The 27,574-nt window shown below is 43.8% G+C and overlaps 1 protein-coding gene across 1 annotated transcript in view; it reads left to right on the top strand.

Annotated features, from left to right (window-relative positions):
• The first annotated feature begins 235 nt into the window (after nucleotides 1-235).
• Nucleotides 236-27,574, top strand: part of VSTM2A (V-set and transmembrane domain containing 2A) — a 44,170-nt gene continuing 16,831 nt past the window's right edge. Inside the window, exons 1-4 of the mRNA XM_035135714.3 lie at nucleotides 236-616; nucleotides 2,728-2,879; nucleotides 6,106-6,144; nucleotides 12,982-13,315. Of these exons, the coding sequence (XP_034991605.1) occupies nucleotides 541-616; nucleotides 2,728-2,879; nucleotides 6,106-6,144; nucleotides 12,982-13,315 (601 nt within the window). The 5' untranslated portion in view covers nucleotides 236-540. The remainder of the gene's footprint in view (nucleotides 617-2,727; nucleotides 2,880-6,105; nucleotides 6,145-12,981; nucleotides 13,316-27,574) is intronic.

The raw sequence follows: 27,574 nt of genomic DNA, 5'->3' as shown, positions 1-27,574 counted from the left end.
CGTGATCATCTCCATTAGTCGCTTCCCTCTCGCGCGTCTTTCAGCACCATGGACAGCGGGCGAGGGAAGCCACCGAGGAGCCACCGTTAAACGCAGCCTTTCCCAGGAAGAGGAGAACGGGAGGGGGGGGGAGAGAGAGAGAGCTGAAGTGCTGGAAGCTCAGTTAAGCTCCTTTCTCCCTCCCTACTTTTCAAGCAGGCTGAATGTTTAGGGAGGGCGCTCAACACGCAGTCCTGAGCAGCAGGGGCTGACGGAGCTGCCAGGTAGCAAGGAAGGAAGACGCCCGGGAAGCACCCACTCTCCAACCACGGGGAGGGCTGGATCCGGACTCCAGGCACCCGAGAACCCCCAGCCTCTCCTCCGTCGGAAGCCGATCTTGTCCCCCCCTCCGCCTTGCCAAGAGAATGCTGGCAGCGGTGCAGCTGGGGCTCCAGCGCCCAATAGCCTTGTAAAAACCCTTTGCCCTGCCTTGCCTTGCGGGAACGGGCGTCTTCTTGGCATTACCCCGATGTGACCCCCCCTTCCTCTCGCTCTGGAATAATGGGGATCTTTTGGGCTTATGTTGGATTCCTTTCCTTGTCGGTATTATACATTCAGCAAGGACTTTCTTCCCAAGGTAAGAGCTGCCTTGTGTGTGTGTGTTTTGTTTTTTGTGTGGCCAAAATTGCAGCGGGAGGGTCTGTGGTGGACAGGACAGGGCGATCTTTGTGGAGGTGGGAAAGCCATGTGGAATGGAAACGCCGTGCTATCTTTTTGCCTTAGCCTTATTCTCGCCCCACTGGAGGGAAAAAAGTTCACCCGAAGTGAATATGAAACCGATCTCCTGACAACATGAGCATAACATGGCCCGGCTGAGTAGATGCAGTGTTTGTGCGTGAGCGGGGGTGGGGTGGGGTGGGGGAAATAGCATGCCACTGTGTATCTTCCAACTCTTGTTTTCAGGATTCATACAGACACAGCGCCTGTGAAAAAGGGTTGTGCATGTCTGCTTTGAATAGTGCAGTGTTTTCATTGCGTTGTTTCCCCCCCCCCAATTTTTTCAGGAGCCCTGAGGTCCGTATTCTTAAACATTGCTTTTCGTCTGCAAGTATGTGTTTCTACAAAGCACACCCCTCCCCATCACCCTGTCAAAGGCGCTTCTTGCATTCCAAGTAGCCCCTGCTCTGCAGAAGCCACCCAGTTGCTGGAGACTTTGAGGGCTGCAGTGATCATTTCAGCACCATGGATAGATCGTATCCATGCCGAATGCTGCACCCACAACCGAGCAGTTCTCCGCCGCTTTGTTTGTTTTAACTCTGGAGAGAGGGCTGGCTGAGGTGGTTGTGGGGAAACAGACTGAGAATGCAGAAATAGGATCTCTTTTCCTGCTGATGAGGTGAATAGATATCACCAGCAGCGATACAGTGCTGGCTGAGGAGCGGAAGGAGACGCTGTAGAAAACACACATGGAGACTGGCGGTGTTGGGCTTATTTTCACATATGCCTACTTGGAATTTAAGTACTTAAAAAGTAAACACAGCTTTTTTTCTCATATAGCACTGCTATGAGTCCCGGGGCATAACCTAGCACATATGCATGGGTTATTTTTGCAGTCTTTTCGGTCTGCCCCCCCCCCTATCAACCTGTAACGTCATAGAATTGAAAGAAGTGGGCAAACTGGTAAATTCTTGCCCTTTCAACTCTTTCTAAAAACGGAAAGTATTTATTGTTAGTTGTTGTTGTTATTATTATTTCTATTATTATTATTTTGTCTATCCTGATTGAATGAATCACATTCTTAAAGCCCCGTATATGAATAGAAAGTGGACCAAGAAGGTTGTGATGATTATGACTTCTACTAAGATATATGCTGGCATCCTGAAATGGACTGTCAAGATGCATGTCTTCTACTATAGGGAGCTGGAAAGGGTAGCCATACTGAAGTGCCAGAGGCAAAGTATTTCTTGTTGGTGAATCTCCTAAACTTAAACATGATCAAGTCTTTCCTTGGCTTGACACTGCAAGCAAAACAAGAAAATGAAATTGAGAATAAATGATCACATGACAAGCTACTTCTTTGAAATATTAAGACATAATGCAACAAACAAACAGGACCCCATTCCAGTAGTCTACAATGTATTTAATAATTAATATGGTATAATGTCATCTATAAAACACAATAAATCATCTGAGCTTATTTTCCAAATGGTTTTGCCCCGGATCCCTAAGCTAGAATGCTGAAAGACTGCCTTCCTAAGAATATTTGCATGCAATTATTTGTAACTTTGCAAACTCCAGTAAGATGCTGGTAAGGGTGTTCAATTTGTCCATTAGCAAAATAGGCTTACTAAGTTATTTATACATGTTTGTAAGGGATAAAGAGGTGGAGGGGGAGGAAAGGGTCTGATAAATAAGTAAAAAAAACATGGGGCTGCAAAGAGGAATGAGAATTAGAATCAGAAAAAAGGAGGGGCAGGGAGAGGGAGACAGGGCTGCAGTCCAGTGCATACTTACTTGTGAGTAAGCTCCACTGAACTCAGAATACAGACTTGGCTTAGAAAGCACTTGCCTAAGCCTATGCATATTTACTTGTAAATAAGCCCTGGTGCATTGAATGGAATTTACTCCCAAGTAAACAGGCATCAGATTGCAAGTGAAGGCAGATAAATTTAAGGGGGGGGGAGGAAATAGAGGCAGTGAAAAAAATGAGGGAGAAGAATCCCAATAAGATATGCTTTTCTTTTGCAGCCAAATTTACTGAATTCCCTCAAAATGTCACAACTGCTGAGGGGCAGAATGTGGAGATGTCTTGTGCATTCCAGAGTGGCTCTGCCTCAGTGTACCTGGAAATCCAGTGGTGGTTTCTACGGGCAGCTGAGGACCAAGACCCTGGAACAGAGGTGAGGGCACTCTGGTATCAATTTGCTGCCCCTGAAATCCTATGCAAGTCAGCCACTCCCCAAAAGCAGAGGAAAAATGGGGACCAGGGGAACAAGGAAGGTCCTGCCCGCAAGGCTTAATATATCTCACAACAGTAGAAATCCATTGAGAAATAGCCACCACTAGGGGATAAAACCTTGAACCCTTCCAATTGGTTTTTGGTAGTTGATAAATTCATATGCATGGATAATGCATTCTTTCTTTCTTTTTATTTTCTCTTTTTTCTCATCAGTGACAAGGCACAGTATAGATATCATAGCAATGGGTTGAATTTGCAACCCAGGCTGTTGCAAAGACTTCCTACCCCCCCCCCCAGAAGTCTGCTTGCTATCATTCTATCATTGCCTCCTCCTCCATTGTTTCAGACTGATAAACACAGGGAGCAGAGATACTTACTAACATACTGCTGGAACCTATTATAGACAGGATTTCTAGAAATCAAACAGGCCTCCTTTGACTCAGTTGTAGCAATCCTTCCTTATTTCCTATTTGGCAAGAAGAAACAATCTCACTGGCTTCAGATGATGCTTGTTTTCATTCCTGAGACAGGGGGAGAAATCTACCTAATCTCTACCATTCCATTTCCTTCCAGCCTGTCCCCTCCCAAAAAGTTTTTATTTGAAGAATTCATTTGAAGTATCCAGACTGCTTTAGAATTCATACTAATTTTCCATGGAAGGCAAGCAAACATATAAATCTGTTATGTGGCACCTCACTCTTCTGAGACAGCCTGCAATGACAGGCATTAAATACAGCCCAATGTGAAGAGATCAGCCTCCATCCAAACTATGTAGCACAGTGGCTAAATGTGACAGAAAGGAATACTGTTTTGCCTATAGGTGGCAGGCAGAGCATGTGAGTGTTCTCCAAGGAAGAATCCATTTATTTAAGTAGTACTGTATTTCCACAGCAATTAGTCATCAGAAACATCACAAGCTATGGACAAGCTCAGTCTTACCCCATGGTCCTCAGAAACAGATCAAGAAGTGGGGAAACCCAAACATCAAAAAATCCACACATACACTGTTCAGGTATCATGCCCATTTTAAATTGGTGATTGGTGTGTACCCCAAATCAACTCTGCATCTCACAAGCTCCCTGGTTAATCCATAAGCATGAGCCTATTTTCTCCTTCCCAGTGAGCTGTTCCCACAATTTCCATGATTGCAAACATGTGATCAGCTTAACTTAGCCCCTTCCAGTGTGCCGAGAATTAGATAATTGTCTTAATTGCCTTACAGGATGACAGATAATTCTCTGTGGCAGCTGATCTATGACATGAGCTCATATATTCAGGGATATTTTAGGCACTGTTCTGATCCCTGTCCCCCCTGCCCAAATTTACCTCCCTCAAACACAGACATCTGCTTCCTCATGCAATGTCCTCCCTCCCCCCTCTCTCTCACCCCAACACCCCCTGTGTGGAGCTTTTATCTATGAAAGGAACAGAAGGAGGATTTTCATTTCTGCTATGGCTGCTGCTCTGATCTCTCAAGGCTCTACATCAGGCACCCCCAATTCCCCACCCACTGGAACTGTTAGCTAGGGATTATGGGAGTTGTAGGCCAAAACATCTGGAGGGCCGCAGTTTGGGGATGCCTGCTCTACATTCTATTGGGAGAGCCTTCTACAGAGGCTAGATCGGGCTTCCTCAACCTTGGTTTTGAGACTACAATTCCCATCATCCCTGACCACTGGTCCTGCTAGCTAGGGATCATAGGAGTTGTAGGCCGAAAACATCTGGAGGGCCAAGGTTGAGGAAGCCTGGGCTAGATTATCTAGTGGGTAGTCAATGAAGACTTGAGCAGTGGCAGAGCCCTCCTATTTATTTATTTATTTATTTATTTATTTAACTATCTGTCCATCATGTTTCTCAACTGGTTTAATTATATAATGGAATTAATAATTTAAAAACTAATGAAAATGCAACCGGGCATCTTATTTGGATTGAAAGCAGAACCTTTGGGCAGAAATGTTCAGAGGAGAGGGAAATTGTACGTGTCATATAAAATATTGTGCCACATTCTTTATTTTTGTGAGAGTTCTAGGAATCAAAGCATCTAATTTGCATTTAATAGGCTTTTGGAAGTAACCTTTTTGGCCTTGCTATGATCTAAAAAATATATCAAAGGCTGGCGAAGGAAGGCTAACTGAATGTACTCAATATGGGGTTGACAGAAAGTATAGGTCCTTCAGGATGTGGAGTTTCCATATGCTTGGTCTGAAAAACTCAGGGATGGTTTAGCTCCCTTGCTTCTGAGCCTCCAGACCTTCTGAAAGCTTGCCTACATATTCTGGAACCTTAAGGAACCACCTTTTACAGACAGTTGCTTACTTCTAACTAAGCTGCCATTAGTGATGAGGCCTTGGATGTTTATAACAAAGCGTTTTCTATTCAGATGCAGAATTGTTTTGGCATTCTGAGTTGTAGAAGAATTTAGGGACATGGCATCCAGTTTCTAATGCATTAGTGTAGTACAAGTTCAGCAAATTTACATCCTGGATCAATTAATTATGAACTGCAGCAGGCATTATGGAATCAGGCCATCTAATCTAGCTAGCATCCTGATTCCAACAATGACAAACCAGAGGCCTCAGGGAAATTCAAAAGCATGAAAGCAAAACCTTCCTTATTCTTTGTCATCACAACCAGATATCCAGTAGTGCATGGCCTCTGAACATGGATGTTCCACCAGACTATTAGCATTAGCACCTGACCTGTTAGTCCATTCCTTTGGCTTAACTCCCCTTAAGTTAATGGCTACCACCACTTTTTGTAGCACATGGGCCAAAGAAGCTGAAGGAGGTACGAAAGAGACATTTTAAGCCATGTTCAATCACAATACAGTTAGGGACCCTCCTTTAATGAGTTCATTAGGAAACTACTCAATACTTTAGGAGCAGCTTGCCTATTTTTGTTGATATGATCTATCTCACAGCTGTGTAGCCAATTCAACTGCCTTTGAGTGAACACCCGCCTTCCACCAGTAAACCCTCTCAAACCAAACTATGCTTGAGCTCTGCTTGTCATGGCTTATTACAGAGCTGGGCAGTAATTAGGGTGGGACCAAGCAGAGGCTGTGGGAAACCCCATGCAAGGAAAGGAAGGGAAGAAGTGATTTAACCTTTAATGCTGGAGGTGCCTCACCTGCAATATGCAAAAACAGTTATCCATTGCCCCCACAGGTGGAGAGAGATTTGGACAACGATGGAACAAAGATAAGCGTAAGTGGATTACAAAATATAGATTGTTGCTAGATTTTCAATTACTTTCCATTTACTGTGCTGTCTTTCATTAGCCAGCCTCCAAAAATGCATGAGCCTGGGACTAGTGAATGGGGTTTATTTTCTGCAGCTTCCCCTGTGCCTTTTGGGGCATGGGCATTATCAAAGCCTTTGGAACTCTCTTGTGCAGATCGGCCGGTTCACTTCCCTGGCCCTGCTGAGGCAGAATTTGAAGAACCTTTTAATTTGTTCAGGTCTTTGGAAGGGGCTAGGTTCCTTTGAGGCCCTGTAGCTTTGTAAAAACTGTCATCTTAATTGTTGGATATTGGATTTTCATTATATTTTATGTTGTTAGCCATCCCAGGCACTCTTTGGGAAGGATGACTAGGATAGAGAATGTTTACTCCTGTATACAGAAAACATTAATGTATGTTGTTAGTCAAATTGTGGGTGGCCCTTGCCTCTAGCAGAGCTGGAAGTTTTGTGGAGAGTCCAGGCAAATGAAGAAACTCGCCATTCAGGGTCCTGCCAGACATGCAGAGAGGGTATTATTGATCCTAAAACATGCTGGAGACCTGCAAGTAATACCTAGGGCAGCTGTGGGTGCCCCCAGGATTCAGTAGAGCCTCCTGCACATATACCTGGGGGCATCACTTGGGGTATGTTGGGACATATGGGCTTCAAGTTAGGAATTCTTCACTTCTCACACCATCTCCAAGATCACAAGGGCATACCAGGGAGAATGCAGTGAGCACATAAGTGCCTATTTTTATTTTATTTTATTTTATTTACCTTTTCTGTCCCATAAGGAATTCTCTGCTTTCACACAGATTCCAAAAGGGGGTCAAAAGTTCAGTTTGACAATGTGCAGATCTAGAACCCTTACAACATACGAACTAGTAAGAAAAGATAAAAGTAGTGTGCCTTTAACTCTGGTTATGCGATAGATCCTATTCTCTCCCAACCGCCTTCAAGCATAGACACACAACACGATGAAGAAGGGGGGGGGGATCATTTTTTGTAGTTTTTTAAAAAATGAATATGGGAACTTAAAAAGAAAATTGCTACAGAAAACAGCCTTTTTTTGTTTTTGGAACCACACATCATACTTTCATTAACCTTAATGGATTTTTTGCCCCCCAAAAAAGCCCTTCTGAATACTTTGTATTTCTTTAATCTTTATTACCAAGAACTGAGGAACATGTAGGACCTAGATTTTCTTTCTTTCCCTCAATATTATTTTATTACTTAGCTGAAATGCAATTAAATAAATATAGGAGAGCCGATTTTCAAAGTGCTAACAATCCAGGGAGGGAGTAGATTCCAGATGTTCTTGTATTAATTGAAGCATACAGAACTTGAGACCCACCAAAACATTTACAACCCAGTAGACCAGAGACTACCAAGCGTTTTATTAACCCTGACATCCCTATCCCCCACGGTTTGGACAATCTCATGCTTGCAAGTTTTTGTAGCACTGAGTTGAAATGCCTTTCCCCCCCAAAAAAACCTGCTGCACTCTTCCTAGGTGGAAAAATTGGGAAAATAGTGATTAAGATGAGGAGATCAAAAATTGGGCCTTTCCCCCAGTGACAACATTCCTTTCAGTGCCTGCCAGTCACCGTCATCCCTCCCCAACCCATGGGATGATGTTATATGATTGCAAGTCTTCTTAGAAGGAGAATTGTGTCAGGATAAGCATGGTACTGTTGGCACTACAAAATAAAGTGAGCCAGAGGAGGGGGGTTTCCTCTTGTCTACTGATCTTCTTCCAACCCTCCTTCCAACCCCACATTCTCCAGCTTTATTTGGAAGGTGTTTTGATTAGTCACATGAGCTTCTAACACCTACCATATTTTTTTTGCTCCATAGGACGCACCTGACCATAGGACGCACCTAGTTTTTAGAGTAGGAAAACAAGAATTTTTTTTTGCTTTCTTGAAAAAACTCCTAGAGGCCTAGGTGCCTTTGCCCCCCCCCAATTAAATATTTGAGAAAGCTTCTTTTGAAAAGAGGGAACGCTCCAATTTTTTGAGGATCAGCTCAAAGTTGTGCAGTTTTTTTGCAAATGGGAAAAGCCCCGTTTTTTGGGGGGGGGGCAGCTCACAGTTGCGCATCTTTTTTGCAAAGGGGGAAAGCTCCATTTTTGAGGATCAGCTCAAAGTTGTTGAGCTTACCTTGCAAAGGGGAAAAATCCTGTTTTTAGGGGGTTCAACTCACAGTTTGGCAGCTTCTCTAGGAAAGGAAAGGGACCCATTTCTACAGTTTCCAAACAGATAATCTAATCAGCCAGTCACATGTCGCTGGGGAAACAAACAGCCTCTCTCTGCAGACAATAATTGAGGCCTGGTCAAGGGGCCTGGGCGGGGCAAGAAGGGAGCTAGCTCCTTTATCTCCCTCCCCGATCTTTTGCAATCAGCTGCTGAGCGGGTCCTTTCAACACTCTCTTTCCCTCTTGTTAGCCTTTAGCTCAGGCATCCCCAAACTTCGGCCCTCCAGATGTTTTGGACTACAATTCCCATCTTCCCTGACCACTGGTCCTGTTAGCTAGGGATCATGGGAATTGTAGGCCAAAACATCTGGAGGACCGCAGTTTGGGGGTGCCTGCTTTAGCTCTTTCTAAAACAAAACACTATCTGCCTTTCGCCCCTGGGCAATTCGGCTCCAGGGACCACACATTCGCTCCATAAGACACACAGACATTTCCTCTTACTTTTTAGGAGGGAAAAAGGTGCGTCTTATGGAGCGAAAAATACGGTATACTACTTGTCTGCTTTCAGTATGGCTCACAGCAGTTTGATTTGCAATTAAAGCAAATATCCCCAGGAAAAATAATGCACTCAAAGCTCCTTTCACATCCTTAAAATTATTTGCATACCCATCCTGAGTTCTCCTGACCAAAAAGACAAAATGTCACTTTAGGCAAGGGAAATTCAGTAGCAGTTCTGATCCCATATTCCACCAACTTGGTCCAATGACAGATGATGGACAGAAAACTGTGTAGTGCTGTTGAGGGGCAGGTGACTCCTCTGGCACACTGGAAATTGGATCCTGCATTAAACACTGATTGAGCTCTTGGGCCAATCTGGTAAAGTTAGTTGTGACTAAGACTGCAGTTCTAGGCAGGCTGGCCTAGGTGTAAGTCCCATACCAGGCCCTCCAAGTGTCCCTATTTTCCAGGTATGTCCCTGATTTAGAAAAGCCGGATGTAGTAAAGGTTTCTGATTTGATCCTGGAGTGCCCTACGTATCCTTAGAATGGCCCTATTTTCATTGGAGAAATGTTGGAGGGTATGGAGTTGTCTGACCCTCGAGTTGTCTGAAAGCAATCCTGTATAGGGAAGTCTTTTAAATGTTTTATTATGGTTTTATATATGTTGGAAGTAGCCCAGACTGGCTGGGGCAACCCAGTAAGATGTGTGGGGTATAAATAGTAAAATTATCATTATGAAATGGGATGTCCCTATTTTCATCAGAGAAATGTTGGAGGGCATACTATAGGATAACCTATGGGATTTAACTCCACCAAAGAACACATTGGTTAGGCCAGGGGTCAGCAAATGTTTAGGGGGCCAGTCCACTGTCCCTCAGACCTTGTGGCGGGCCGGACTATATTTTGAGGGGGGAAATGAACAAATTCCTATGCCCCACAAATAACCCAGAGATGCGTTTTAAATAAAAGGACACATTCTACTCATGTAATAACACCAGGCAGGCCCCACAAATAACCCAGAGATGCATTTTAAATAAAAGGACACATTCTACTCATGTAAAACACGTCAATTCCCAGATCATCCGTGGGCCGCATTTAGAAGGTGATTGGACCGGATCTGGCCCCTGGGCCTTAGTTTGCCTACCCATGGGTTAGGCCTACTGCTCCCTCGGAGATCAGTGGAAGAAGGCGGTTGTGCATAACTTTACTATCACTGCTATCAATGGGAACTACCCTGTTTCTCTGAAAATCAGCCGTAGCCATAAAATAAGCCGTAGCAGGATTTTTAAGCATTCAAGGAATATAAGCCATACCCCGAAAATAAGACATAGTAATAGGCACAGCAGCAATGCCAGCTGCGGCAGGAGAAGGAAAAAATAAGACATCCCCTGAAAATAAGTCATAGTGTGTGTTTTTTGAGAAAAAATAAATATAAGGCGGAGTCTTATTTTTGGAGAAACACGGTAGGACCAGATGTGAGAGGAGGGATCTGTGAGGTGGAGTCATCCCTCTCGCCCCAAATAAACCCCCTAAGATCAGCTGGTGGTGATCAGATCAAGACTTGGGTGCTGGTGGTGGGTGATGCTCCCTCTCCATCCCCCAGTGTCATTTTGTTAATCAAAATTACCTCCCAAATTATCATGTGCCTGTGGCACACTTGGTAGCTTCAGGAGAACAGTTTTTGTCAGGAAAGATGGTCAGAAGGAATATTCACCCCCTCTCCCAGCAGCATAGTTCCACTCTGATCCCTGTCCCTTATGGCAGCAGCTGCTATCTTTAAAGAAAGGATATTGGTGGAAAAAAAGCAGGTGTGTTGAACCTCAGGCTTGTTCCTCTTGGCCTCTTTATCTGGCATCCAAAATTCTCCCCACACCCCACCTACTTTCCCCAGCCACATGCCATCTCTGGTACCGCTTCACCCAGCAAGAGTGCAAGCTCTGGCAATGCCTCTTTTTTTATCTGGACGGAGGGCAGAGAGGTTTGTGAGAGAAATTCTAGAAGCCAGCCTACAATGCAAAGGTAATTTTGCACACATTTGCCTCTGGCCCCACCTACCACTGTCATGTGGCCCTCAGAAGGCTGCCCAGAAGAGAATGTGGCCACATGGCCCGGAAGCTTTCTGCGGACAAACGCCGGCTCCCTCGGCCTATAGAGCGAGATGAGCGCCGCAACCCCAGAGTTGGACACGACTCAACCTGATGGTCAGGGGCACCTATCTATATGGATATGCCTTTTTGTTACGTTCTTTGTCCTCCTGAATTCCATATAGCTAGATATCATTGAGCATTGACATCCCTCCCAGAGGAGGTGGGGAGCCTTCAGCCCATGGCCCCACCCCACCTGGACTGGGGCACCCAGCTTCTGCCATGTCTCTGCACTGCAATTAGGCTTCAAGAAGAAGAAGAAGAAGAAGAAGAAGCCGCAGTGTGTGTGAAGGGAAACTAGGGAAAAAACTGGTTGTTGCATGGGGGTCTCTTTCTGGACTTTAAAAAATGCTAAGATGGAAGGGAGAAAAGCAGAGAGAGGGGGATGGAGATGAGGTGGGAGTGAGGGAGAAAAAGTGTGTGAGAGAGCACATTGATGGAAGAGTGGGCGTGCATTTGTATGGATGAGTGAGGAGTTCTGGCCCAGTCCACCATTAGCATGTGGCCTCCAATAGGTCTTCCTCACCCCTGGCCCTGGCTCAGAGATTAAGAGTGTGAGTTCTGGATTGTCAATGCTATAACTAGTCGTGCCTGGAAATGGATATATGACATATTGAACAAAATAATCTTAGCGAGAGCTATTAAGACTGGTTTTGGACATTTAAGGGTCCTTTTGCTCAAATGCAGAGTTGTCATCGCTCATAATAGCTCCTCCTGCTGGGAAGCTATTGTGCAAAATGCCTCTCAAACGTCACTATCCAATCAGTGATGGTTAACAGAATGATATGTATAATTTCTCTCCCAGCCCCCGGCCATTTTCAATGGCTGAATGTGATGTAGATGTCCTAGTCGGCAAGTATAGAGCAAATGAGAAATTGCAATGGCACCACTCTGTCCTGCCTGCTGCCCACATTCAGTGTGCAATTGATTTCTGACACGTCAGCCACTATTTTAACAACTTATCTAATTACTACATGACCTTTAGTGCCTGTTTCGCCCCCTCCCTGTCCAGTTTGTGTCTGGGGTGGGTGCCCTTAGTGCTCTTTTTTTAGATACAATATTGCTTAGCATCTTGCTTTAATTATGAACCCACCAGGTGGTCTTGGCCAAAGCCATTGTCTTACATCACAAAACCCATCCTGCCATCTGCAATGGGGGGATAATAAGGATGCCAGCCTACTTTACACAGAACTGATAAAAGAATTGGAAAGACAATAAATGTGAAGTGCTTTGTACACCGAAGAAAATGTTATATCATTAATAAATATTTTTATCTTGTCAGAAGGGTTTATATATTTATTCTGCATTTATTTTATATACCCCCCACCCCAAGGCAGTTTACAACACATTCAGAAAATATCAACACTACCCTATAAAGACAACCAACAAACTCACATATTTTTGTGGGTGAATTCTGTGTATTCTTAGAACATTATCTTTTTTTAATAAAAAAAATGCTGTATCACTTAATGTTGAATTAAACAATCTATTTTATTGGATGAAGGAAGCAATGTGATAAGAGAGGAGTGGATAAGAGGGAGCCCATGGCTTCCCTCAATAATGTTAAAATAACATTAAATACTAATAGATCTAGAGTTGCACCCAGCATGCATGGATGGTGAAATGGGAGGGACCATTTTTCCAAATGTTCTCCTGGGGAGGAGAGGTACTTGAGGTATCTAGAGGTACTTAAAAAAAAAATTCGCCAGAAAATAGAATCCCCACCCCTCTGCAGGATAGTTACTCAACTCCAACACATGCAGAACCCAACAACTCTTGGTTCTCTAGGCAATTGGTGGGGGGCAGAGTTTGCTTTCCCTTCATTTCTACAGTCCTGGGGCAACTGGAAGCCAGAATAGGATTGTTTCTGATAGAGAGAAGGGAATCACCACTCCTGCAGATGCTCCTTCTCTAGATGATGGTTGGAAGACCTGCTGGTGGCAATGTCTAACGTGATATGTTGTTTCTGGAAATTTTGCAGACAGTGAAAGTACAAGGGAACGACATCTCCCACAAACTGCAGATCTCCAAAGTCAGGAAAAAGGATGAAGGGTTGTATGAGTGCAGAGTGATCGATGCCAATTATGGAGACCTCCAGGAATACAAAGTCCAGGCCTATCTCAAGGTGAATGCAAACAGCCACACCCGACGAATGCAGGCCTTTGAAGCTTCCCCAATGTGGCTACAGGATAAACCTCGTAAAAACATCTCAGCAGCCATCCCCAGTAGCATCCATAACTCTGCCAGCCAGCGTATGCGCCCCACCTCCAGCCCTCCAGCAGATGCCAAAATCCCCAAACAAAGTCCACAATCAGGTATGCGTAACTATTTTGAGCACTTGAGGGATTTTGTTGCTGATGACTTTGCAATATGGTTTTTTTTTAAAAAAAAAAAAAAAGGAGGAGGGAAAGGCCGTTTACTGGACAAAAACATGATATGCACTTTCTTACACCTGAAACACAGTTAGGAAAACACATTGTACAAAAATCCATACTTTCGTACTCCTGACTATGGAAGGCCTCAATGTATGGCTTGATCAGTCACAAATTATGTAGGTCTAATTCAAAGAAATTGCAAGATAGTGCATCTCAATGACCTAAGCAAAGGTTTTAATAGAAAATATAAATAAATATCAAGGTCCAAAGCAAGAGGAGTTTTATTCAAAGGTGCTATAAAACGTTACTATTATTCCTCCCACCACCTTTCTTTCTTTCCTTTGTCTCAGTTGACTTTGTGTCTCTGTAGGCCTAAGCTGCACATTGTGTGACTCACTAGACTGCAATCTGCCAGCTATGTGCTGTGTCCTGCCTACTGCTTGTCCAGTCTCCTTGTTTTTGAAGGCAACAAAACCAAGGAGGTTTAGTCCTGGTGGACCATCACACCTGGCTGGGGGGCTGAATTTGTCATAGTGGTCTATAACAGGCATCCCCAGACTTTGGCCCTCCAGATGTTTTGGCCTACAAATACCATGATCCCTAGCTAACAGGACCAGTGGTTGGGGAAGATGGGAATTGTAGTCCAAAACATTTGGATTGCCGAAGTTTGGGGATGCCTGGTCTATAAGTAGGGATGGTTTTGTCTAAATACTTGCTTATTGATAGTAAACAAGCATTTAGAGTTAAATGCTATCAAATGAACATCAAATGGAGAAAAAGAGAGAGAGGGAAACCATGAAGGCCTTTATATCTTGGAATGTAGCACTCTTCCAAATATAAATATGAATTCCCTCATCACCTTTGGATGTAATTCCTCAGTTTTGGGCATTGGATTAATGCAGACATCCTGTCTGCTTACCTGCATGAAACCACTAGTTAAGCCAGCCTTGTGTCATTCTGCCAAATGGTGAGGAGAATTTGACCACTCCACAGTTCTCCCAGATTTCTGACTGAGTGTGGAGAGTTGGGGTAGCTTTACGACTAAGAAACTGAGTGATGAATTATGATGCCTTTGGCATGAACAAGCTAGGTGGCCTTTTAAAGTAGGCTACACTTTCTCACTGGGGATAATAATATTGACCCATCTTACATAATTATTATAAGTACAGTAAGATGATAGAGATAACTAACAATGACGACAGTAGCACTGATCACGGCAATGCCTCATTTTTAGGCATATGGGAACTGAAATGTAGATTTTCATAGTGTTGAATGAACAGACAAGATGTGAATGTACACAGCAGTACATTTGCTGGTGTGCTGCCCTGCGGTCAGATGGAATTTAAGAGGAAACCTAGCAACAGAAGGGAAAAATATAAAAAGACTCTGCTGTGGATTGATGAAAACAAGCATTTTCCCTCTCTCTCCAACATTGTAAAACACCCCAGCGGCAATACATGTTCTGATAAGACAAATGTGCAAGTTAAATATTATTTTGGTTATTTTCTCCAAGCAGATCAAATTCACTATAGTGCCGAGGACTATGTCTTGCTTTAAGGACATGTATGATTCTATGAATGCCTATGAATGCCTTAAATGTCTCCTTGATACAAGGCTACATGGCAGAAACACCACTTTTGTATACTTGTATTCTGTGCTCCCACTGGTGGTGACAAGTTGCAAGGACACTGCTAGAGACTGCAAATGGTTTCCATTTGACAAGAGAGCACCGAGGGCTTATGGCGTAATCGAATATATACAGATTTTTTTCTCACTGTTTGTAACTATTGGTGTGGATACATAGCAAGGTGACTCATCATAAGAATTCTTTTGAACAAGCGAAATTAAATACTTTGATTTGCCAACATTTTCCTGCAGCTCAGGAAAGCAGGTTAGATGGTGATTCAGCAAATATCCTCCAATATTCACAGCTGGGCAATACTTATATTATGACACCGAACAGAGCAACATACATAGAAACTGTGGGTGGGCCTCTAAATGTAAATAGTTGCAGCAATAATAATAAAGCAGAAGGAAGTGGAAAGCAAGGGAATAGACAAAGCAAATAATAAATGGCACCATCTTGAACCCCTTTAGGAGCAGGTGGCTTATGATCATAGTCAAGGTCTTTGCGTGGCCAGGCGGCGACAGCCCCAGCCCCCAGGGATCATAAGGAATAAAGACTCTGACAACATTACAGTGGTACCTCGGTTCATGAACACAATTGGTTCCGGAAGTCTGTTCATAAACTGAAGCGCTCATAAACTGAAGCGAACTTTCCCATTGAAAGTAATGGAAAGTGGATTAATCCATTCCAGACGGGTCCGTGGAGTACTCAACCTGAAGCGTACTTAACCCGAAGCATGGGTGTAATTGGTTCCGGAAGTCTGTTCATAAACTGAAGCATTCATAAACTGAAGCGGACTTTCCCATTGAAAGTAATGGAAAGTGAATTAATCCGTTCCAGAGGGGTCCGCAGCGTTCGTAAACCGAAAATTCGTAAACCGAGGTGTTCATAAACCGAGGTTCCACTGTATATGGAATTAAAATTAGGCCACAACTTTATTAAACTTCCTAATGTAGGAAGACCTTGGCTTAGGCCTTAGGCATGTATTTCTCCCAGCCCCCCAGCCAGGGAGAACTGGAGCTCACTAGGGAAAATGGGATATGGGGGTGCTCTGCGAAACATAAGTGTAGCAGGCAGCCCAGCCCATATCTCCGCACGCAGGGTAGCTCACTGACGACCTTTCAGTGTATGGCCAGTGACACCCATTATATAACCCATTTAAGAGGGGACCCTGGAATTGCTGCAGCAGGGGAGTGAGTCACCACTTCACAGCCCCCCCCCCATATAGGGACGAAAATGCTAAAGTATTCCACCGAAAGCCTTAAACTGCCAAAGTTGTGACGAATTGCTACGGGGAAGACAAAAACCTACCAATGCAGGAAAATTTCTTCCCAGTCCTTCAATAGCAATCAGTCAAAGACCGCAGCAGCGCCCGCTAAACAGGGGAAAAAAAGTTAACCTGCAAAAAAGAAATAAAGGGAGGGTGGGGAGGGTGAATCTCCAGAGCTGACTGCCTGGCTATTGTCGGCTTCACCCCCTATTTATAAATGGGGCTGGCCCCACCTCCCCGCAAGAAACATTATTACTGAGGCTGGGCGTGAACCTCCAAAAATTAACACTGAGAGGCAAGCCAGCCCCGGTTTCCCAGTAAGCTCCCTGGGAACGGTAGCACCCGCATGCGATCCCACAAAGGGCACCCACATTATAAAGTGTGTATGCTCAATGTTGCCATTCATATAGCTGGTCATGTAGAAGCTTTGCATGTTGTATCGACAAATGATTAAGGCTTATCTTCCCCTTGAAGTATGTGGCTTGGTGTTGTTTTTTTACTGGCGGGTTTCAAAGTGATTCACTGTTTTGTGCAAGCTTTCTCAGCAGCATTGTAGTCTAGACGGAGGGGTTTAGCCTGACATGTGGACGGTGACGCATTGCAGTAGATCATTTAACTCACTGATCTTTTGGTTCCCCCTCAAGCACATGAATTTGTGACGCTCCTCGCTGAAGGGGACTGTTTGTGAGACTCAGCATCGTTCAGGCAGGTCTCAAGCGTTATTACTATAGAGCAAAATTCAGAGTTCCATCTGGCATTTCCTATGAGCACATCTAACAAATACAGTTCTCAAAATACAGCAATGGAACACAAAATTCATGTAAATGAAAATTTCTCATTTTACTCATAATATCGGATAGAATTGTCTTGAATTTTGAGTGAACAAAAATGAGGCAACTGTGGAGGATCTTGTTTTGAGCTTAAAGAGAACTGAGAACTATGATCAGAGTAGGGTGGACCAGGTCTTGGTCTTCTGAGGGCCAATTTTGACACAAGGGCAGGACCATCCACCTGTCAGTCATTTGATGTGACAATGATGTCAGGTGATTGGTATGGGGGTGGCATCACCCACCTACCAAAGTTGACCTGCAGGGCAGCCAGAGAGGTCTGCTTTGCCAGCCTGTTCTCTACTAGAAATGTCCTGTTGAAGAGGCACAATTGAACTTTCCGCTCATCAGTCGATGAGCAGAGGGTTCAATCTTGTTCTCTGCAGGGGTCTACTGGCAAAGCAGGACCCAGCAGGATTGAACCCCACCCATCAGCTGATGTCACTTAGTGAGATCAGATGATTGACAGGTAGGTGTGGTTTTGGAAGATGGTGCACCAAGATTTGCCTGCAGACTGGAGGTTTCCAGTCCCTGACGGAGAGATTAACAATTAGTAATAAGGGAGATTTCTCCCTCCTGTTTCATAAATATTCACTCATAATTCTTTGCACTTTTCCAGATGAAAGCTTGTTTCATCAGCAATTTTTATTCTTTACCTGGCACTAACTTTTAGATTTCCCCCCCCTCTCCCTTAGCCTTTATTTAAGATTTTGTGTAGCTACCTTATGTTTCCGTGGGACTTGTAAAGGAGAACTATTCAGTTGTGTAGTATTTTGAGTTGTGGGCCTTGTAAGCCTGTTGCATAAAGAGGCAGAATATACATAATAATGCATTTCTACAAATAGTTACTCAACTGTGAACTAAAAAATGCTTTGTTTGGGTGTTGGGCAGAGGGGGGTAAAATACAGGGCTGCACTGAATATATCTTAGCTTAAGAAGTTTTTTTTTAAAAAAAAAAGATTTGGTGGAAAATATTTATGAAAAGCCAAGTACCGTAGTTTTGACTCAGCTTTAATAAAATGTAGCATCATCACAAAGTACATTTCATTCTAAAGGAAAACCTAATCCAAATGGGCAGGCAGTTCAGAGTTACCACCTCTTCTATTTTATTTAGCTGGCTTACAGCAAATGGAGTTGGCCAACAAACCAAACCTTAGGGCCTTAGTAAACATACAGCAGTCATTCTGCACTGTTTGTCCCCAGTATCTGGTGTGCTGCTACTGTAAATGGAGGGTCCATACGACTACACTGGCTACTACCCATTGATAGCTCTTGCCTCTGCTTTTCCCACTGCTACACACACACACACACACAGAGAGAGAGAGAGAGAGAGAGAGAGAGAGAGAGAGAGAGAGAGAGAGAATGTTGATTCCAGCTTTTAGAAGGTCTTTGATCACCCTCCATGATCCTGCTCCCTCAATGAATCTACATCCTCGCTGCAGCATTTCCTATGTTGGTTCCTGTAAAGGTAAAGGGACCCCTGACCATTAGGTCCAGTCGTGTCTGACTCTGGGGTTGCGGTGCTCATCTCACGTTATTGTCCAAGGGAGCTGACGTACAGCTTCCAGGTCATGTGGCCAGCATGACAAAGCCACTTCTGGCGAACCAGAGCAGTGCACAGAAACACCATTTACCTTCCCGCTTGGAGTGGTACCTATTTATCTACTTGCACTTTGACGTGCTTTCGAACTGCTAGCTTGGCAGGAGCTGGGACTGAGCAACGGGAGCTCACCCTGTTGCAGGGATTCGAACCACCCACCTTCTGATCAGCAAGCCCTAGGCTCTGTGGTTTAACCCGCAGGGCCACCTGCAACCCGCTTGGCTCCTGGTAGTGGGCTTAAAACATGCCAAGCCTCGATACTGGCCCTGCCAGAGGAAAAGGAAGGAATATATATTCTTGCTAAAACTCAGTTCCTGAATTCTTATGTCTATGAAACAGTGATTTTATGTTGTTCATATTTATTTATATAGCGTGCATCAGTGTGTGTGACACTTTATAGAGGAGAAGAGCCAATCCTTGCCCTTGAGAGCTTGCAATCTCTAAATTTCAACAAGAGGCAAGAGAGGAAGAGAGGGTATGGAAAGTGCATGGTTGTTTCAGCAGCATGTGCTAAGGTATAATTGCACACGGTTTGCAGCAAGGCAAGGGAGGTAGAGGTTGTGTCAAAGGCCTCATGTGGAAAGGTAGTTTCCAAGAGGGATTTGAATGAAGTGAGAGAAGTGGCATCATGCAGGTGTTTTCAAAGGTGGTTCCGAGAAGATGAGGTAGCAGAGGTGGAAGGATGAGGTCTTCTGAGGGAACTACAGACTGCCATGATGGTCAGCAGTGGAGTTGGGAAAAGCAAAGGGATATATTAGGGCAGGGGTCAGCAAACTTTTTCATCAGGGGGCAGGTCCATGGTCCCTTAGACCTTGTGGGGGGCTGGACTATATTTTGAAAAAAATATATGAACGAATTCCTATGCCCTACAAATAACCCAGAGATGCATTTTTTTTTTTTAAGGACACATTCTACTCATGTAAAACCATGCTGATTCCCGGACCGTCCGCGGGCCAGCTTTAGAAGGCGATTGGGCCGCATCCGGCCCCCGGGCCTTAGTTTGGGGCCCCTGGATTAGGGTATCAGAGCAGAGAGATGAAGTGGGGGGAGAAAGAAGACCATGGTGGACTTTGAAGGCAAGGGCAGGCAGTTTTGCCAGATCTGGGAGTGGAGAGGATACCAATGTGGGGATTTAATGAGAGGTGTCACATGATCAGAACATGGGAGAGCTGAAAGATTTTGACAGCAGAATTCTGGAAAGATGTCAGGAGACCCACAAGAGACAACGAAAGGGCACAGCAGAGAAGATTGCAGTAGTCTAGGATTAGAGAAGACCTGGAGTAGCAACAGGTGTAAGTTGTCTGCTGCATGAATTTGCAAATGAAGGGCTCCCTCTGCCTGAAGCGAGATGAGTGCTGCACCCCATAGTCACCTTTGACTGGACTTAACCATCCAGGGGTCCTTTACTGCAATCATTTCTCCCAGGTGCAGTAAAGAGAAATTGGTGAGGAGAGAGGAACACACCATATGCCAACCCAGAGGGCAAGCAAAGCATCCCTAATTAGTCCCTAAGCGAGCAGTGCTACTTATACTACCACTTCTACGACATGAGGAGCCTTTCTTGGAGGTTTCTAAGCAGAGGATTCTAAGCCCATCTGTCAGCAATGCTTTACTTGAGATTCCAGCATTCCAGGGGGTTCGACTCGATGACCCTTAAGGTCCTTTCCAATTCTGTGATTCTATAGGTGCCACCGGGCTCAGGCATCAAGTGGCAGGCTGAGATGGAGGAGGAGGAACAGGAGGATAACATGGCCCGGGGGGGGCAGAGACTGGAGAAGCATATAGCTGCTATGGATGTGGGAAACAAGACTCCCTGGAATCCAGGAAGAGCATCAAGCAACCATTCAGGGTCGAGGAACCTGAGTCAGAAGGGGAGGGCACATCCTAGTTGCCCAGGACCCAGCAGTACTCTAGGAAGGGAGCCCCCCCCCCCAATGCAATGAGCACCTGAAAGCTTCACAGTCTTACAAGACACGAGAGTTTCACAGGTAAGCCCACCTTGTCCCATCTTTAGGAGCTTGGCAGGTGGGCATGCCAACCAATTGGGACACCTCTGTTGTTTCTGCATAGTTGCAAATTCCTTTCGCCGAGCTTGGACTTCATAGGGCAGAAGCACTGCTTCTAGCCAGACCACTCTCTTCTTTCATCGAGCCTGAGCATAAAGGCTGCTGTGACACCCTAGCTCAGACATAGGCAAATCCAGCCCTCCAGACATATTACTATTATTATTATTATTATTATTATTATTATTATTATTATTATTATGAAAAACAATTTATTAAATTTTCCAATTGAACACATTAAACAAAAACAAAACATTCAACCACACACAACAACAACACATAATAAACACAAAATTTCCTCTTTTTAACATCTAATCAATTATTACAATTTACTTTGCTCTGCCGAGCTTTGACTTCCCTCCTTCCCCTCATTCGGTTTTCTTGTCCACTCCTATCTGACAGTTCCTATATTCCTTCTACTTAAAGTCAGTTTGTAGGATTTATTTCAGTCCTGCAAGTGTCTTTAGACTTCTACAGTTCTTCTCCATATAGTCCACAAATTTACTCCAGTCCTTTTGGAACTTTGACTCTTCCTGGTTTGGGATCCTGCTAGTCAGTCTTGCTAGTTCCGCATAGTCCATCATTTTCGTCTGCCACTCTTCAATCGTCGGTAACTCATGAGTTTTCCATTTTTGGGCTAACAAAGTCCTAGCTGCGGTTGTTGCATACATAAATAATACTTGGTCTCCTTTTACTATCTCCTGTCCTACAAGTCCTAATAAAAAAAGCCTCTGTTTTTTTTGGGGGGGGGGAGGTGTATTTAAAAATCTTTTTCAGTTCATTATATATCATTTCCCAAAATCTTTTAATTTTTTCGCATGTCCACCACATATGATAAAATTCACCATCCTTCTCTTTACATTTCCAGCATGTTTTACTACTCATCCTATACATCTTAGCCAATTTTACTGGTGTTAAATACCATCTATACATCATCTTCAAAACATTCTCTTTCAGGGCAGTACATGCAGTAAATTTCAATGTTTGATTCCATAATTTCAACCACGCATCATATTCAATATTATACCCAAAATCTTTTGCCCATTTTATCATCACATCTTGCCCTCCAGACGTTTTAGGACTACAACTCCTACCATCCCTAACTAACAGGACCAGTGGTCAAGGATGATAGGAGTTGTAGTCTCAAAACATTTGGAGGGCCGAGTTTGCCTATGCCTGCCCTAGCTGCTACTGAAGCTGTGTCTCTCCTGTGCCTCAATAAAGATCTCTTCCCTGCTCTCGAGTAAGAGCCTCTGTGGCCATGGTCTCAGCAGGAGTCAGGGCCATATGGCATGCTGCACATCGCTCCATGCCCTGCCTCACCCTCAAGAGCAGGGGTCAGAAAACTTTTTCAGCAGGGGGTCGGTCCACCGTCCCTCAGACCTCGTCAGGGGCCGGACTATATTTTGAAGGAAAAAATGACAAATTCCTATGCCCCACAAATAACCCAGAGATGCATTTTAAATAAAAGGACGCATTCTACTCATGTAAAAACATGCTGATTCCCAGACCGTCAGTGGGTCAGATTTAGAAGGCGATTGGGCTGGATCTGGCCCCCAGGCCAGAGCGAGCTGAGAGTTGTGCCCACACCAGCCTTTCATTCAGATGACTGGGGAAAGGGGATACACTGTTTATTTTCACCTCATGCCTGGAAAGCGCTGGGGAAAAGATTGACAACTGAACTCAAACAGCCACACAGATTTCAGCAGAATCCCACCTCTGGATGTAATTACAGTGCATTCAAAGGCTCCTATCTCATTCTCTTGTCCCATTCCAGTTCTCTTGGAGAGATTAAGACAAAACCTGGCTTTCTTTGTTTTGTTTGAACTTACTCTAGGTGCTTTCTGTCAGAGAACTGACAAAAGATAGTGAGCCTATTTCATTTTTACCTCCAGGCTACTGTGACAAAGGGAAATGACTGTGCTTGTATCTAGAGTGCTGAGGCTTCCATCACTGTGCTGTCTTTTCAGCAAGTGAAGGACACAAAAATTTTCACTTCACATTTTGATATCAGTTATTATCCAGATTTCCTTTACAACTTGCCCCACCAAACTCAATAGATGTTAGGCATTAAACAGGGGTGAGGAACATCTAGACTGCAGGTGGGGGATCTCAATTCCCCCCCCCCCAAAAAAAAGAATTCACACATGTGTCTGGCAACTCTTCTTCTTTGGCGATCACTTGTAGTCAAGTAAGATTGTCTTCCATAAACACAGTTTTAACAATGAGTCCTTAAGTGACTGTGGAGGCTGATTCTGGATCCACAGGTCCTTCCACAGTGAGGATATTGGTTTCCAGGTGGGAGTTGATCACGGTGTGGATTTGCCAAGCGTGCCTTTCTCTTAGCACGTTTCTCCCTTGCGTCCTGAGTTCAAGTGTCTTCAAAGCCCATGACACCTTTGGTAAAGGCTGTTCTCCAACTGGAGCACTCGCAGGCCAGTGTTTTCCAGTTGTCAGTGTTTATACCACATTTTAAAAGATTTGCCTTGAGGCAGTCTTTAAAGCTCTTTTGTTGACCACCAGTATTATGCTTTCCATTTTTAAGTTTGGAATAGAGTAGTTGCTTTGGAAGTCGAGGATCAGGCACCCACACAACATGACCAGCCCAATGAAGTTGATGTTGAAGAATCATTGCTACAACACTGGTGATCTTTGCTTCTCCCAGTACACTGTTATTAGTTTGCCTGTCTTCCCAAGTGATGTGTGAAATTTTCTGAGACACCATTGATGGAATCTTTTGAGGAGTTGGAGCTGGCGTTTAGAAGTGGTCCATGTTTCACAAGCATGCAGTAAGGTTGGTAGTAAAATAGCTTTGTAAACAAGCATTTTGGTTCCCCTGAGAATGTCCCGGTCCTCAAACACTCTGCACTTCAATTGGGAGAAAGCTGCACTCACAGAGCTCAGAGGGTGCTGGATTTCAGCATTAATGTTGGCCCTTGTAGAGACAGCTACAAAGGAACTATCAGGGTCGTCAAGGGGATCACTGGGAACCAGGGGAGGCCTTAACTGATTTGCCATATGCCGTGCCGGAATTACATATAAGCTAAACGAGCTATAGCTTAGGGCCCCACTCTCTTGGGGGCCCCCCCAAAATTAAAAGTATTTCACTATTAATATACTTCTTCTTAATTGTATTTCAGTTCAACAATTACTTTGATAAAAATGCATATTTTGTTGTGCAAATGGCTTTAGATAAATTACCCTACAGCATATATTCAACAACAAAAAAGTGACAATTTTTTGTGGACATAGGACAGCTGGACATAGGACAGCTGGACATATAAAGGGCCCCATTACCTTCAGTAGCTTAGGGCCTCATCAAACCTAAATCCGGCCCTGTCCATGTGAGGTGAAACAGGAAGATGATGCCTCCTGCCTTAAGTCACGCTTACTGGGGGTCACATGGCAGTGACCTTTGGCAAGATCCAGGGCCACCCTGCAGAATTATGCCACCGAAGGCAACTGCTTCACTCCATGTTTATAAACAGAGTACTTCCCCCTATGCAGAGATTTGAAGCTTCTTTAAAGGTGCGCTCCCAGTGTTAAGTAGCACTGAAATTCCATCTTCAAAGGAAACTGATTACAGTTACAGTGACACTCCTTCAAATATTGGCAGGTGTCCATCACCTGACACTACTGTGACATTAGGTGGTTGATAGGTGAACAGCCTCTGTTGGTGTGTGAGTTTATCTTCAACACCTATGAATTTTGCTTTCTCTGTGTGCAGTGTCGAAGCTACAGTAATTATCCTTGCTGAACAAAGTCCATGTGCAAGTTCTAAGTCGATTTGCACAGAGTCCTGCTACTGCTTAAAATTCCCTGAGTCCTGAAGTCTGACAATTGTCCAAGTCTTCCTCCCAAATGAGCTCTTCTCAAAGAGTTCGTGTAACTTCACAGTTCTGCAATGACCCACTCCTTCCTGATAGTGACCAATGACCCATCACCAACATTGTCATCTGATCCCTTTTAACAGTTGCATGCCTAGTCTGCCCAGTAGCACTGATAAGGAAGTCACCAGATTCAGCCAGGTGCATCTCAGGAATGAGCTCTCTCCTCTTTAATGGAATTAACCTATTAACTGCATTCCTTAACAGCATCACCTACCTATAACAGATGGGGGGGGTTAGGAGCTGGTTGGATTGACTTTCCCCTTCCTGCACTCATTTCCTCTGAAGATTCTAAAATAATATTTTGCAATACTGATAGCTCATAGACAAGGATATATCACAGAACCGCAACACATTTCAGAGATTTCTGCGGAATGTTTTAAGGTGTCTGCTTAGGTAATGAACACTGAGTGTGCCCACTTCAAGAATGTTGCCCAAGAGTCACCTGTGGCTGTGCATTGCAGAAGAAAATGAATGATGGGGAAACCTCCTCTCTTGGGAAAGTTTTTCCACCATTGTTATGGAACTTCTCACTGAAAAACCTCTTATGTGTTTCCAAGAACCCAGACCACCGGTATAATATATTTGACTAAATTTGACTATATTTAATAGTTGACATATAATGGCATCTTTTATCTGACAAAGTTCATTGGTAATTAGCATCTGACAGTGTTTCACAGTTGGCAGCTTAGGAAGTTTAATAGAGGAAGCCTGCCAAAATCAAAGCAATTAAGAAAAGCAAAATATAAAACTGTAACTTTTAGAATTTCCAGATTGGATGGTAAACATTTCACACTTAACTTACAGCTTTATTTATTGAGTTGGGGAAATTTCAAATATCCACTTGTTTTATTATTATTATTATTATTATTATTATTATTATTATTATTATTATTAGCATGCAAATATATAGTGATGCAGGGAGGGAAAACGATGCAAAGACTATGACTGATTTTTGAAATGGCAACATTTATCAGCCTGTTCAGCTGCCCAATGCAGATTGTGGTGGGTGACTTACTGGTGCCCTGGATGGAAGAGAGGCATGCTGCAATGCTAGATGCATGGCAGGCTGCACATTGCACCAGTGCTGCAGGGGGGCAAGGCTATTGTGTCTAAATAAGCCTCTGCCCTCTAAGCCAGGCCTCTATACAGCTTTATAGCACCCACCCATCTTTTGGCTGCAGTATGAGACTTAGATCAGTGGTGGGAAACACAAACCACTTCTGCATCGCTTCTCCCCTGCCAGTGGAGTTGGTGGAGCAGGCAGCGGAGGTGAGGCGAGCTCTGCCCCTTGGGCTTCCACTACCCAAAGTGGGCACCTCTGCCTGCCTCATCAGTGGGCTGAGCCTGGGTAGGGCTGGGGGTTATAGTATAAGTATACGGCAATATATTTATACTATAACCCCCAGCCCTACCCAGGCTCAGCCCACTGATGAGGCAGGCAGAGGTGCCTTATACTTACACATTTGGTCGAAAAATATAGATCCCAAAAGCAGCTTTTGTAGATTTCCATGGTGCCTTTGATTCAGTTGATCGTGCAAAATTGTGGAAGAAACTTGTAGAGCTAAGAATTGATCAACGCCTATTGATTTTAATACAAAATTTATATTCTTTCAACATCTGTCAAGTTAAACTCAATATTAAAGGTCACCTCTCGTCTGATATCCCTAATACGAAAGGGATAAAACAAGGGTGTATTCTTGCCCCCTTTCTATTTAATCTATTTTTATCAGATCTTCCAGAACACCTCCAAAAAATAGAATCACACGCCCCCAAACTCAATCAGAAGCCTGTTCCTCTTTTATTATACGCAGATGACACAGTCCTACTATCATTAACAAGCTTGGGTTTGAAACGTCTTATACTTTCCCTGAGTCTCTACTGTGAAATTAACAAACTTTCCATAAACTACGAGAAGACGAAAATCTTGGTTTTCTCCAAAGGTTGGAAACTAGGGAAATGGAAAATAAGAGAACAAGAAATCCAGCAAGTAAAGATGTATAGGTATCTGGGAATCTTATTCCAGAGCAATTTAGGGTGGTCAAATCATTGTACAAATGCTATAAAACAGGCAAAGAGTGCCTCCTCAGCTGTTGCTCGTTTCTATTATCAGAAAGGAAACCAATTTATCCCTGCGGCCAACCAAATTTTCCAAGCAAAGGTGTTATCCCAGATACTCTATGGGGTCCCAATATGGGTACAAGCATTTAATAGAGATTTAGAAAAGATTCACTCAAGTTTCCTGAGACGTATCCTTGGACTCCCAACTTCCATTAAATATGAAACAATGTGTGCAGAATTAGGCATACACACAATGGAATATTGGGCTTGGACTATTGCCATAAAATACTGGTTACGATGCCATTTCCGTTGCCCACCATCAAGTCTGCTCTCTGACCTGCTCAAGGACTCTTATAAATCTAGATGGTACCAACTCCTAGAAAACAAAATTAGATCCATAGGCATTGAGCTGGAGCCCTTGTATAATTCAAGTGAGCAATATATCTTCCACAATATCCAAATCAGATTAAAGGATGTTGAAAGACAAAACATTGTGGCAGCTCCAAATAGAGTTTGCTCCCCGATGTTCTATGATTTAAATATCTTAGATAATAGGGTCAACTATATTACAAAGCTAATAATCCCAGCCCAACGTAGGGCATTTATGCTAGCCCGACTGAATGTATTTCCCTCTGCATTTGTCAATGGAAGATTAGATATAATGCTTGTAAGCAGTCCAGGCAATGGTGCTAGCTATATATATGGTCAAATTTTTGATAAGCCATAAGCTTGCTCATGAACTCTTTCTCAAATGGTCTCCATCCACTTCCTCATGAAAATATCCAGAGGAATTTAACAAATCTCACACAGTTTAAGAAGGTTCAATGCAAATCTCCTACATGTTAAATCAGAAAGCATTTGCTT

Source organism: Zootoca vivipara, chromosome 12 (assembly GCF_965207765.1).
Source record: "Zootoca vivipara chromosome 12, rZooViv2.hap1.1, whole genome shotgun sequence".
In the NCBI taxonomy this organism is placed as follows: Eukaryota; Metazoa; Chordata; class Lepidosauria; order Squamata; family Lacertidae; genus Zootoca; species Zootoca vivipara.
The sequence above is the reverse complement of the archived record's forward strand: the minus strand, read 5'-3'. Positions and strand labels throughout refer to the sequence as shown.